The sequence below is a fragment of the Columba livia genome, chromosome 3 (genome assembly GCF_036013475.1).
Source record: "Columba livia isolate bColLiv1 breed racing homer chromosome 3, bColLiv1.pat.W.v2, whole genome shotgun sequence".
Classification (NCBI taxonomy): Eukaryota; Metazoa; Chordata; class Aves; order Columbiformes; family Columbidae; genus Columba; species Columba livia.
In genome coordinates this window covers 116,858,410-116,872,875 of record NC_088604.1, presented here as the reverse complement: position 1 = coordinate 116,872,875, position 14,466 = coordinate 116,858,410, and the positions used below count along the sequence as shown (strand labels likewise).

Below are 14,466 nucleotides of genomic sequence, written 5' to 3'. Positions count from 1 at the left end.
CCCGACAGGCTATCCTCAAACTCCAAAGCCCAGCTCTGTGCTCTAAAGCAATGTGGAATAAAATTGCACCCCTCTCCCTTTACTGGAGCAAGTACAACACAACCACAGTGCTGTTGCGGATTTACAGAGACCTGGGACTTCTCCTGGGTCTGCAGCTGGACAGGACCAAATTCTAAGCACACAGTAAGAAAATGCACCGTTCAGATCATCGTTAAACAGCAGAGTGGATCTCAGCACCTAACAAGCTACCTACCTCAGCACACTGGGTAAGACACGGCAACCCAAGACGGTTTCAGCCCTGGAAAAATGAGCTATCATCTCGGTGCCCGTTGCTAAGGGAACTCGGTAATGTTCAACGCAATCTACACTAAAGAAAAAACATCTCTTGCAGAATACTGGATGTTCAAGCAGGTCATCATCGTAGCTATGTGACCACGCGTGTAAGAAAAGCTTTGTTCTCTTAACTGAACGAATAGTTACAACCAACTATCACAAGTATGGCAAGATAGCTTGTATGGGTAACACCCCTCATGGGACTTAGAAAAGGCAAAGCAGGCCACACATTTGTGCAGAGGAGCTGCTTGTAGGTATCATGGCTGAATTGCTCTTTTGCACCTTAACCTTTCTTTTTTTAAACTATATCTAAAATGTCTTGGGTGAGATAAACTGCTTTGATTTAATTTCACTGCTTAAAAGCAAAGCAGAGAGGCGTGAACCCTTACTCTCATCAGTAGCAAAGGGTTAATAAACCTTGTAAAATAAATATATCATAAATACAATATAAATACTAAAACACAGAGGTTTCAGCTTTGCATAGTAACAACTCAAATACAAAAGTATCTGATATACAAACCAGACCAGCTTCTCCCCTCCCACTGATATCCGCACAGGCGTAAGAAGCCCTAACGCTACAAAAACTGACGAAGAGCTTAGCTATTGGGAATCCCAAGTGAAAACCCTGGAAGCTGCGCATCTCCAAACCTGCCTTTTAATAAATATCTTAAACCCACTGGTCCCTGATGCCCATTTTCAGATACCTGAGTAAAATGGGTGGGTTTTCACACCCGCCGAGTGGCAACCATGCAGCTCCCAAAAATGTTACTAGGGATGTGCCCAAGTGTGGCTCCTTGCCTTTACTTTCTTACATGTGCTTAATTTTTTGCACCCCCATTTTGGCGAGGTCGATCCCTGCCGTGGCAGCACCATCACCAGGGATGTCACATTACCTTGGGGATGCCTGCTGCAGTTTCGGACAAGCGGGGGTAGGTGTAGGAGCTGTAGGAATGTCCCTGCTGGTGTGCTTTAAAAGCACTCGCTCCGTAGGGCATGGCCGGCTCCTGCAGACCAGAGCCTGACCTGGACCGCTGCCTCATCGCCGGCTGCGGGCTCGCCGGGTCCACGTAGGACGACTTCGGCCTCTTGTCATAGTCATCCTTGCCTAGGCCATGTCCCCAGTCGCCATCGCTGTACTCCAGCCTCTCCTTGGGGCACTCGCCCTGCACCGACGCTCGGGACGGGGTGTACGGAAAGGGATCTCTATAGTCCAGGGAAGATCCGCTGGGGATTCGCTGATACTCCAGCTTTAGGCCGCCATATTCCAGCGGTTTAGGCTTTGTCTCCAGATGTGCAGGGTAATCTGGGAGGAACCTGGAGAGGTCTGACTGCAGGGGTGTCACTTCTGAATAATAGATGTCCCGGGAAGTCACCTTCATCATGTGTCCGTTCTGCTTGGCGGCATAGCTCCCTTTGTAGTATCTGTCTAACTCTTCCCCATAGAGAGTCTTGTCTCGATATTTTTCCACGACATAGTCTGTCGTAGTGTCTGACTCACTGGAGTACTGGGAATACGTGATATAACCATTTTCCTCCTGGTGCCTCGGCACATGGTTTGTGTTTCCTTGGTGGTGGGTGGGAGGACTTTCCTTCCGCAGGGAATTGGATCGCGTCACTGAGATATTGTCGAACTCTTCCAGCAGGCCGTTGATCGAAGTATCCTTTCGAGGCTTATTTCCTCTAACAATAGTCTGGGAAAAAAAAATTGCTTTGATTAAATACTGATTTTCATTTAATATCTGACCATGAAAACCACCAAAAAGAAAAAAAGTTTATGATTTGCCCAGAAATACCTATAGCAATGTGTTACATTCTTCAGACACATAGCTCAGAATAATGCACTGCTAGGAAAAAAAATCTCAACAAATACTTACAAGAGGACATGCAGAAATGAATAAACAAGAAGAGGTTAACTTTGGTGTCCATCATAAACTGAGATTTGGCATATAACCCCAAGACACACCTAAAAACACCCAGTTTAAGAGGTGGGTGTTCAGCAGCCAACAGCAGAGAGGTTTAAAACCACTACTTATTTTTTATGTGTTATTATTCAGTTGTCTACATAAAGCCAAGCTGGTGGGTTGAATCTGATTTACAGGGTATGAATAAGCTAAATGAAAATCATTCAGCAGTCACTTCTACAAGTTATTTTAACAAACTGTTGGAATGGAAAGTAGCATATAGTTTAGCAGGCACTGGGCTTGTTACTTGTTTTGGTTTTGTTGGATTTTTTTTAATAAAACAGTATGTTCCTGGATAGCAGAATTACCACTGGGGATTGCCTCTTAGTTAACTTAGCATTTGGGGAAGAGAGAAAAATAATAATTACATCTTCTTATACAGCACCCAGCAAACCACTGTGCACAACCATGGCTTTGTGACAGCCACATCACAGTTGCCATGGGTGGCAGCGGTGGCGGCCCCACTTGTGTCCTAAAACTGCAAAGTCCCCCCAGCCCTGGATAATGAGTGTGCAGCAGCACCACAGGCATGACCCTGCTCCCACAGACTGCCCACAACCCAGCACCCATCCCTGCTCATTTCTGCTCAAAACACCGGCGCTCCTGGTAGGATGCGAGGTGAGCAGTGCCTGGGCACAGCTCTCCTTCGAGACAGACTATTTTTACAGCCAGTACCACCTGAAGACTGTAACACACGGCTGCACCCGTTTTTCAGCAGTTGACTCCCATTGAGCGCCGCTTCACGTTTATAAACACCCCGCAAGAATAAGATGTACAGATTAAGGGCCAGGGCCATAAATCAGCACAGCTCTACTGAAAATGCATTTGCTTTGCTGATTAACTTCAGCTAAATATCTACGGCTGTATCTTATTTAACTTGCCGAGTTTTTAAGCAGAGTCACTGTGGTCACCTCAAGGTGTCCCTCTGCCAGCTGCAGCCTGCCCGTGCTGTGTGCTGAATGTGGCCTCCTGGACACCGACCGTGTCACAATGGGCACCAGCCATGACATACTGGGTGGTGACTGTGACCTCCAGCCCGGCCACCAGCCCTTTCATTCATTGCAACACCAACAGAGGAGACTTCTGCTCCAGGTACAATGAGGCTGCTCAGCCCTTGCGCAAAAGCACACTGGGGCTCAAAGTTTGTCAAAATCTGCATTTCATCACTAATAAAAATCACTTTTTCACAAAATTAAAAGCAGTGTACTGCTCTGTTCTTCACCAAAGGTAGCTGAGAAAAGCTGGGCTACAAGCAAAGCAGTCCTGACCTCACACTGCTCCCTGCTCTGATTTATGTCTGTAATTACTTGCCTAGTTTGCTATTTTGAAGCTAGTGATACCTAAACAATAGGACAGCAAAAATAAGGGACAGCAAATAGATCACTCCTTTCGCCTCCAAAGCCATTCAGCAAGACGAGAAGAATTAGTTTCATTCGGCTACGGCCTCTTTGGCAGGATGACTGCGTGATCATTCATATTTAATTATCACATAATAAACCAGCAACATTCGACAATGAAATGCTTATAATTGAAAACGAGATTGAAATGCCTGACTGCCACCCTGCTTCCCCTGTGCAAAAACATGCCAAGGAGAAAAACGCCAATTTATTACTCTCCACGGGACTCGCCTTCAGAACAGAGAGGTTTCCTGGAGCAACCTGCGTGGTCCCTGCACAAAAGGACCTCGGAGCCAGAGGGAGCCCCTGGGAGCAGAGCGGCCTCTTTGCCCCTAGGAAAGAGGAGTTTTCCCTCTGCTCCGCCAAGCAGATGCTCTCCGGAAGCAGGATTTTTCGATACCTTCAGAAATAAGCTTTAGAAAGATGAAGTTGAGGGTTTACGTGTTAGCGAATTCATTGATGACAAAACCCTGCGGTTTAGGGATTTTCTGCAGCCAGGTGAATGCTTGGGAGACACCTTTTTGATAATGGGGATTTCAAAAAAGTACTAATAGTAAAATGGTCCTGTAAGAAACTGATTTTCCAAAAAAAGCATTTGCCACCAAAGCTCCAATCCAACAAAGCAGTCTCGGTCAGCTCTGGGACCTCAGTGCCATCTCATACCAATTGACGAATTTAAGGAGATTAAAATCTAAAAACCTTTTGTTTTCTCCCAGCACTTTGAGGATGGCCACTGGCAAACACTGGCTTGCAAGGGTGAGGGCTGCAATTTCTATTGGCTTCAGGCTCCCCTCTACAAATTAATTAAAAGGGCCAGCACAAAGGGAGGATAAAACTTAGCTATCCCACAGGCACATTTGCTACACAATGGTCAGTGCTTTATCACTATTATTAACAATTATTCATATTCTTAACAATTATTATAATGAATTATTAACAACAACATTTCCATTTGCTTTGATTTGTTTTTAAATTCAGCACTTCCCTTATGTGAAAGGACATACATCTTGGTGAAACGCCCCTCTGGCTAAATCAGCCTGTATGAGCTTGGATTTTTTCAAGGCAACATCTAGCATTATTCCTATAAGAAGAACAGTAGTGTCCATAGAGCATATAATTTAGGAAGTGTTTCACTGAGACCCTCTGAAATACAGTCCATTATTGACTATTTTGCTATTTGAATAGAACTTACGATGTTTACACACAAATCTGAAATGCAGTGGGTGCCTCCCTGAGAGGTAGAGTCAATTCAGCACAATTTACTAGACTTAAAAACCACATTAAAATCCCAAAGCACGTATTGTTCTATAAGAGCAACTCATAAGAGTTCTATAAAGTGCTTGCTCTGTAAGGATGTCCACACAGCATCAAAAATTAAAAAACGAAATCAAAGGAGATGCTTTCAAAGAATTAAACATATGTTGGGCCACGTTAACCTGTCCTGAAGTCATTTACTGCAGAGAAGGTGCGTGCCAGGGGCTCACCTGCACCCACAGCTGCCCTGTGAAATGCAATACTTGCATAAAGAACCCAGAGTCTGAAAACTGCCAAAACCACAGCCTAAATTCCCAAATCCAACAGCCTGATGTACCCAAGTTCAAAGGTACGAGTTCAGTGGAAACTGCTGACGGGGAGTCTTGGTTTGGGAACGTGGACTCTGGTTGCTGTGTCGCCAGGCTGCGTGCTGCATCGCTGAGCAGAGGGAAAACCTCCTGGGACTGAAATACAACAGCAGAAATCACAGAAGATGAGAAATCCTAGCTCTACCTTGAAAAATAAAACAAGAAACTTGAAAGAAAATGTAACAGAAAAGCAGTCTGCATTGACCGTGATATAAACACAGTTATCCTGGCCATTAGTTTCAGAGGAACTAGACTAGTTTTTGCAATTTTAAAGGCTTTATAAACTGAAAAAAACAACTTGTGTTTCCACATAAAGAAGGAATTCTACTTTTCCTCATCTGAATATCTCTAGAATTTTAAATAAAAATTTTAACCACTTACTGGTCTTTAAATATCTAAAGAATCTTTTAAATTGCCATAGGTAAAGTAGATAGCTAAAAGCAAAGCATTACCCGCGAAACTGACGGGCTAAGATTTACGAAGCCTTTTTTTCTATTGAGATCACGGAACAGAAACCTGTACAGCACCCCAACGTGCATGAAAACCAGAGATCAAGCCCTACCACAGACGCAGCTTTCACTGGGTTCACCATGGCAAGACGGGATTTGCTCCAGTCAATACCCCATGCTTATTAAAGGACGTTTTTCAGCACATTGTGCAATTTCAGAGGGATCAATGCTACAACAGATGAAGGAGTGAGGGTGAATTTTATGCTACCATTACCGTCATACATTAAAATCAATGGGGCGCAATCTCTGTGAATTAAAGCGCGGTACTCTGAAGCTGTAGCTCTCATTTCATTTCCATCGCTCTCTGGACAGGTTTGGCGTTTGCTCCGGAGCCTGGTGACAGTCGACATCCTTCATGGTGTTTCTGTAGCGGTCTGTCCTCTGGTGATAAGCTATAATGGATCTGTCTGTAAGAAATGCTGTCTTGCCTTGTTTCCAAAAGGAGATGAAAAACAGCTTCTGCGCTCAAATACTGTATTAACCTTGACAATAATGAAGTGGATAATTAACTGTTTTGCCCTAATACGACCTTGCATTTATTGTCTTTAAAACTACTATACTTTACACACTCGTTAAGAATATATCATCCTTTGTCCTCAGAGCTGTGTTTTCAGAAGCTGATGAGGATTTAAAATCTCTCTGTTGTGCAGGGTAAAAAAAAAGGTCTTTTAAGGAATGTCGCCCTTATAAACAGCCAATCTAAACCCTGGCTTCGCTTCTAGTCAGATTATCCCCTCATTTGCATTGTACATAAACTAAAAGCACAGCCTACACATATCTGAAAATAATTTTTTTTCTTAAGAAAAGGTGCGTAAAGCAAAGCTGGGCAAAATAATCTCAGTGTAACTGATGGACGCGTCAGTAATTTATCTTCTCTGTTGCAAGATATTCAAAGAATTTGAAGCTGTGCTCATGAAACCACATCTTACTCCTCAGCATAAACAAACGTGAGCAGCACTACCTTGGAGAGAAAAACTGATCCCTGTCATCACATCAGAAGGAAAACTCCAGCTTTCTCTGGAAGTAAGAGAGTTTTATAGCTGCAAACTGTCAGGTAAAGACCATGTTTAAAAGAAAGGGCATGAGTCCTGGCTATTTTTTGGACAAAATGGGTTTGGAGACAGAATTAAGAATTAAATCTGTGCTGGTCACACCCCTTAGCTCTCTGTCATCTGCTCTCACCACCGTGCAGGGTCTTCTCACAACTCCACATCTACACCATGTCTGTACGGTTGGACCACAAGGGAGCTAATTGGACATATTTGCTGCTTTGAACCTTGAAACCTTGGTCACACCAAAACCCAACTTCATCCTGAGTCAGAACCGGGGACGCTATGAATTGTACAAACAAAAAACAAGTGTTGCATTTGGGCAGCTGTCTCCCGACCTCGGCAGGCAACCAGCAGCTACAGACAGACAGACGGACGGGCCGGCACCAGTGATCCGCAGCAGCCAAACCAATGAACTTCCGCGGTTATACAAAACATTAAACTAAGTGGGAAGCTTAGGGCACTTGTGCATTACAGCATTGCCCTGAAAACATGCTTTTTGCCACAGAAATTCATCAGATACGTGACGAGAAATGATTCTGGATGGGAAGAGACGTCGTTTTTCACTCTGCACCCTCCAGTAGTGTCCTATGGGATCTCCTCCAGATTTGATCTACAGCCCATCTACGAAACAGCTATTACTCAGAGTTAGTCACAAGGAATATACAACAGATCAGAAAGCATGTCAGAACATTTCTTCCTGAAGCCTGTAATTTAGAGCTTGGTTTACACCTGGAAGCCTCAGAGTTTATATCATTTCTGTTACTAATTCCTTCCCAATGCTATCCATGCTCATTATCCCTATAATTTTAAAATAAGAATAATTTCTGGTATGCCACAGATTCCTTCTGAGGAAAGAAGTTCTGCAAGTTTCACCAGTGCTGGATGCCTCAGCGGGTCTCTGCTCCCCGGACCATACACACACTTTACACCATGGAGTCACCTGGCAAAACCAGGAGCACAAGACTGTGTCACCTGTCCCTTGCTGTGAAGTATCTAAGTACATGAGCTGTGATCCTGTCTCATAAATTTATCTAATCTCTTTCTAGCAGATTCAGAAATTCTTGTTTGGGGCTGTTCTTAGATAGGACCCTTTCCCATGCACCAGAGAAATTAAATATAAATGTAAACTCCCAAAAGAAAACTCAGCCAAGTCTACCTGGATGGTTTTGCCAGATGGGAGGGCAGAAGACCCCAAACATGAGCCCAGAGGTGCTGCAGGATGTGCCATATCTGGGACGTCCTCATTACCAGAGCAGACTCAACACCACCGGATAAGAAGCAGCAGGTTTTACTCTGTCCACTCACTATCAATCGACATGTTATTCGCCTCCCGGCACATGCTAAAAGTGGCACAGCGCACGGCTTCTTTGTGTTACGAGAGAAGAGGCAACTGATACCTGTACCAACCCCTTGCTGTAGGTACAGTGCACCTTCCCAGAGGAGGGGGGTCACTGGGGTAGTGTTAGTTCAGAAATACCTTGCTCAGGAAGGCTGATTTATTTGTCCTGCATGAAGTCCTCCCCATTCTGGTTTTCTTAATATTGGACCAGAGATGCTGAGCTTGGGGAAGTGTCATGGCTGCTTCACTCCAGGACTGCATCCTTGTTTCTCTGCTAAATTCAGCGGAGTGAAAAGATAAATTATCCTCACAATTTCTTCTTTGGAGGAGGGAAGGGTCCCAGAGACTCCTTCCCATGCATCCACCTGTACAAAAACATTTCCCGCTGGCTTCTGCAAGCGCTACCTGACAAAACGCCATGGCCACCCCAGGCCAAGCTCCACAGCTTGTTTTGGTGGGGCTTGTCCGCTGTTGGGTTCTTGTTGCTGCACACCAGCTACTCAGAGACCCATGAAACATGCCCATCTACTCTTGAGCACACATCGACATCACCAACATTTTGTGTCGGGAAAACGTCAGCACTACATGTTAATTATTGAAAGATGTGCATGGTGGTGAAGATGATGCTCTACACCAATGAGCTACAAATGAAATTTACTCAGCCTGAAAAATATGTATTACTAGATGGATCAAAATAAAGGTAACAGCTAAAGGTTTGAGAGAAGTGTAATATGCTTAACAACACCACTGGTGCCACCCGTTTAAAATTCTTCAAAAGTAAAATGATGGAAAATGATAATAAAAGGCTAAAATGGCACTGTGTAATTTGTCACCCTTGAAAGCAGTTTTAAAAGTTAGTTGCCATAACAACAAGAGCAACATTTCATTATAATCATATTCACCAGTAATTCTTTTGACATATTAAAATATAGTAACTCTAACATTTAGTTTTAAAATTCCACTGAAATACCTACATTCTAGTAACTTTTTTATTTTAAATGCACAAACATGGTTGTTATATGTAATTTGAAACAATATTAGAGAATATTAAATGTAAAAAAGAATTATTCTGGATCTACTTAAAGCACACCAGGTATGTGCAATTTCATTAGTAATATGTACACACAGATCTCTCCGACACAACAAATGAGAGTGAAATGTGACTTGGAAGTTTTGGTTTGAGTGAGAAAGTCAGTGTACTTACTACTGATCAGCTACACAAGCACTTCACAGGGACAGAAATGGAGAAATCTCAAAACCACAGAATTTCTATCTCATAGGACTTCTTCTATCCCAAGACGGAAAGAAAAAGCAAAATGTCCCACAAGATGAAAATCCTCAAAAATAACGCAAGGAGCCTGGAGATCCTCTGTGAAGTCACAAGACAACTGTCATCAACCTTAACGTTTTACCAGCTAGTTGTCCTTACATCTAATATTTGCAGCCTAGACTGTTATTTTTCCAGGTTTTTATGTGGGGGAGGTGTGAGGAAAACAAAAACTCGCTTCTAATGCACAAGGACAGTATCGTACATCTATACGTGATTAGTGCTGGAACTGGTGGGGCACAGCATCGTGTGAGTCTTCCCAGGGCTGGTATGCATTAAAAAAATAAGTCTTTCTACAACCAATGCCCATGACACCATCGCAGATTTTATTCTAGGGGCCAGAAAGGTGTCGGTCTGGGATTTTCATGGGGAGAGGAGCCTCACGGTAGGGTGGGTGATGTAAAAGACAGCGCCCCATCATTTCAGCCTTGCTCACCATTACAGAAGTCATGGAGAATGCAGTTTCCCCTCGACCAACAGTGCCAATTAAAAGAGCCCGAATCGAGGGACAGCCTGTGATTCATGAAGTCGCACTGTCTTTGTAGCTCAGATGACATTTCCCCAGATGAGGTTCCCCTCGTGCCCTAAACATGCCATTAACAAATGAAAGGTTGATGGAGCATTAACCCAATTAATGATCCCGGCACTTTCTTCTCAGTGAAAGATTTCTGGCTGTGGTTTGATTGAGCCTTCTGATATATTTAAGTAAATTCCAGAGTGATAAAATCTTACGCTAGGGAAGTAAATGCCTTCATCTGACAGCCGTGGCAGTGGGGCACTTGCTCAGGAGGGCAGAGGCTCCTGGGTCACCCTGCTACAGTCACGGTCACCTCCCTGCTTTTAATTAAAATAAGGATTTTGACAGTCTGATAATTTAGAAGAAACAATTTAAACTGTATTACTTCTTCCTGCGACTTACCACAGCGCAGGAGGCTTTATATACTGCAGATGCTTGAAGACAAAGTCAACATTTCTGTTTCAGAGCTTCGGAGGCCAGCTTGAGAAGCTCCCGGTGCTCTGCAAGTCACGGCGCAGGGTTGTGAATTACCTTCCCGCTCCATAAATCACCAGGCGGAGGCGGTGGAAGTGGAGGAAGATGCTGATGAGCGCCTCGACCCTGAGCGCCGCGCAGCCGGCGTTTCGCAGATCGATGGGGCTCGTCTGCCACGAGCCCAGCGAAGGTGCACACAGGGTGGAGACGGTCGCTGCAACCACAGCCCTGCGTGTTTGGGATTAAAACACCGAGGAAGAGCGGGACCGATGGTTGTGGTGCTCTGGCCAGGCTGGAGGGGAAGGGGAGAAACCACCCTGCAGCTTGTGCTGTGCTGAAAAATGCCTCAGTCCCACGGCATTAAAAACAGTGAGGAAATTTCAAAGTACTTCACTTAAATGGTGTGTTCCCGGCCACACGCATTTAAGGTTGTTTTTTTTTAAAATCTGATTTATGTCTCTGTGCACTACAGGCTCCTTCATCTTCTGAAATCTCAGTCTTTGATTTCAGATAATTTAGGAATTTGTATTAGCAAAATAAAAACAAAAAATAATTGCATATGCATTGTAAATCACAGTATTCTTTCTTCCAAGGAGATGTATGAGGTTTTGCTTTTCAAGGACAGCTACTAAATGGAAGTGCAGAGATAGGAAAGTCCCAAGTAAGTGGTATTAACCCACACTGGGGGATTTTCACCTGGAAATGTGGATATAGAACAAAGAGTGCCCCTGCGCAGGAATCTAATGGTTAGGTCAAATTTACAAGGTGGGTGAGAGGAAAGACATGAGGAGCTTCCCGAGTTGACATTTTAATTATTTGCTCTTGTAAATGAGGAGTGCAAAATCAAACACGTTCTCAATGGGAACAAACTGAGGCAGACGAGTTCAGAGGACGCTCGGCAGCAGAGTAACTCACAGACGTGATGCCCGGCACAGCCCCACAATATCCCATTTACAAGAAACTGTTGAAACATTTCTAAGGTAATCTCGATTTGATTTGATTTGCTGGGCTGCGCTGCCGCCAAGTGCACTCTGTCCCCAGCGGCAGATTGGTCCTGACACGCTTAATAAATTAATCTGCCTGACAAAGTGCTGCTCCCTCCCCTCCCTCAGCCTCCCTGGACAGCGTGGAAAGTCGGGAAGAAGGAGAAAGGCCATGAAGCTGGTGCTGGTAGGAAAGCATTGGGGCTGCTCCCTCTGGCCTGGGGTACGGGATGGGATTCAGAGCCGATCTCCTGTCCCAGAGTGGTGGTTCACAAAAGCCTGGGTGTTTAAACCAGTTTTTTATGCCTCTACATCGCAATTCTCCCGCAAAGTGCTACTTCATATGGAAGCATAAGTCTTTAACAGCAAGCATTTTCACTTGCGCTGTGCTCTGTGGGCATTATTAAATGCAAACTAGGACACAGATAGCAATTACTGCTGCGTTCAGACTACAAAACTGTAAAATTTGGTAAAATTCATCATCTCTTGCTAGTCTTTTAACTGTGTGATCCTGATAGTTAACTAAAGCCTGTTCGATCAGTGCTTGGCAATTAAAAAGCAGAAATCATCATCCTAAATACTTCTGTTCACGCTTCTCCCTCCAAAGACCTGTATCTCAAAAGCCTTTTTTTCCTTGCCCACACAGTTCATCCCACAGACAACAGAAAAGGCATTTAAAAGTCTCTGCAGGCAAGTCAATGTTGTTTCCCCGTAATACACAGCACTTGTCTAGGGTAATTGGATCCTGCATGAAGGGGAAGACAAAAAAGAAAGAGCAGCAAAGCATTTTCAAATTCCTAGAGAGCCACCAAAGCCCAGATCTAATCATGTCAGAGCAAGAGAGAGAAAAAAAACACATTTACATCTGGAGCTTTGGCTCCACAGGTAAGTAAGCTGCTTGGCAATGGTGTTTTCCCCCTGATCCTACTGCTCATTTTGAGCTAAACTCTGCTGGGATTGAATAAACTTTGCTGTTTGTTTAGAATATAGAATAAAATTTAATGGGACCAGTACGGTTTCTGTTCTGGACCACAATGGACCAAAACAAGTTCATTACCAGACCTAGAAACAAATACATCATGGAGATGTACAGAACGTGTAGTTATTGAATGATTATTGTCACTGCATGGTTAAATAGAAATGGAAGCAGCGAACGCAGCCCTAGTGCTGACGTGGAGTGTAAATGCTGCGTGAGCAACTTTACACGGCAATCCCTTCCACAGACCTGTTACGCAGTGGGGTAAAACATCTATCTTGAACAAATGCCATCAGGATGCCCACGCAGATTTCTCATTACTTCTGCTGTCTGGCTCCACTTTTGACATGCAGGGAGATGAATTTCCAGAGATTTCTTGCTGCCACCTAGTGTTCCTGCTGCCGGCCACAGGCAAAATGAACCAAGAACATCAACACAACCTTCTATCCAAGGGACTTCAGCAGCACTACCGGGGGTTTGGCCAGTTCATGGTGTTAAATCTCCTGGGTGTATGACTCCATCAGTTTCCTCAGGTGAGCCAAGCAAGAGCCCTCTGAACTATGTGACTGAAGCTTAGTAAAACACATTCAGCCTCTCTACATGTTTGCTGGGGAAAACATTTACTACTTACACTTTGCTCCTTATTTTCCACATTTTGCTTGGTGGGATCACTGCCATGGTACAGGAACCAGAAGGATTCTACCACTGCGGCAGTCACCTCTAGAACTGCCTCCGTTTGCCCAAAATCCTGCTTTTGGCTTCAGAGATCGTATGGGTCAGTGCAGGGAAATTCTGGAGGCAAAAAGCTCAGCTAAACAAACGGGAAGGAAACAAAAGCCACAGCAGTTCTGATGGAGCCAGAGCTCTCCAGCTCCAGCAGCAAGCTGGGAGCGTGGCTCATTTGTCAGGGCAGCCAGAGGAGTTACTAGAACAGCTTCCTGTAGATCTGTCTTCAAGGACTAACTTCCACGTTAAAAAAAGAACCTGATTACGAGTGTCCTTGCTCAGGATCTAATTCCTGGCTCATTTCAGGTTGCACAGCGCTACCTGGGGAGCATTCCCACTCTGGTATTCCCAGAGGAGACCAGATTCATTTTCTGAAACACTGACACTGAGTTTGCCCCTTTTTCTGTTTGGACTTACAGGTTAATGTGTTTCTCAAGCTCTAAAGCAGGCCAGACTGCCTCAGCAGATGTAGACGGGAACTCTAAATTTACTTTCAATTTTTACTTCGTGTACTGCAAAGGTCTGCTCACCTGTGTAAGTTCTCATTAACAAAACTAAAGCTTGACCTTGCAACATTCCTCCAGTGCTAATACTACTCAAAATCACAATGCTGATGAAAACAGCATTTTAAAACATTCTTTTAGTAATTGTATTGGGGAAAACTACTTTTACTCACAGAAGTCTGTAATCTATATTAATGTCCATTACCACGGCAGGCCCAGGTAAAGTAACTCCTTTCTCATGTCAGGCTGGATGAAGTGCTTCAATGGCATGAAAACAAAAGAGCTAAAAAGCCCATCAGGAACTTTGCTGTTCAGAAAAAGCCAGAAACTTGGAACTATAAAGAAGAACTGAGAATGCATCAGTTAAAAGCACCATGGGAAGAGGTGATTCCTTCATTTTATGATGACTCTGGGCTGTCACTGTGAAAATGCAGCAGAAAAATCCATGCACCAGTTAATGCACTTTTGACAGAGATGAAGAAGTATTAATGTCACTGAACATATGTAGATATGGAGAAGACCTGAGCATGGTACAAGGAAAGGAGAAGCTGGTATCAGTGGAGCAATAGCACTGCTGTCGAGGGTCCATCGGAGGGGAGGGACGGGCAGGTCCTGCACAGCAAGTGCCAGAAGACAAGTGGTGGCAATGGCTCTGCTCTGCAACTTGACATCCAAGGCTGCTTTGATCTTTGAAACCCAAACATTTAAATACTTTCCCAGATAAACCTGAAACCAACAAATTATAAT

General features: G+C 44.1%; 1 protein-coding gene across 4 annotated transcripts in view; it reads right to left on the bottom strand.

The window, feature by feature from the left end:
* PAK5 (p21 (RAC1) activated kinase 5) overlaps positions 1-14,466 on the bottom strand; it is a 156,757-nt gene that overhangs the window by 15,863 nt on the left and 126,428 nt on the right. For all 4 annotated transcript variants that reach the window (XM_021298709.2, XM_065059883.1, XM_065059885.1 and 1 more), the window contains one exon: positions 1,227-2,024. In XM_021298709.2, coding sequence (XP_021154384.2) covers positions 1,227-2,024 — 798 coding nt within the window. The remainder of the gene's footprint in view (positions 1-1,226; positions 2,025-14,466) is intronic.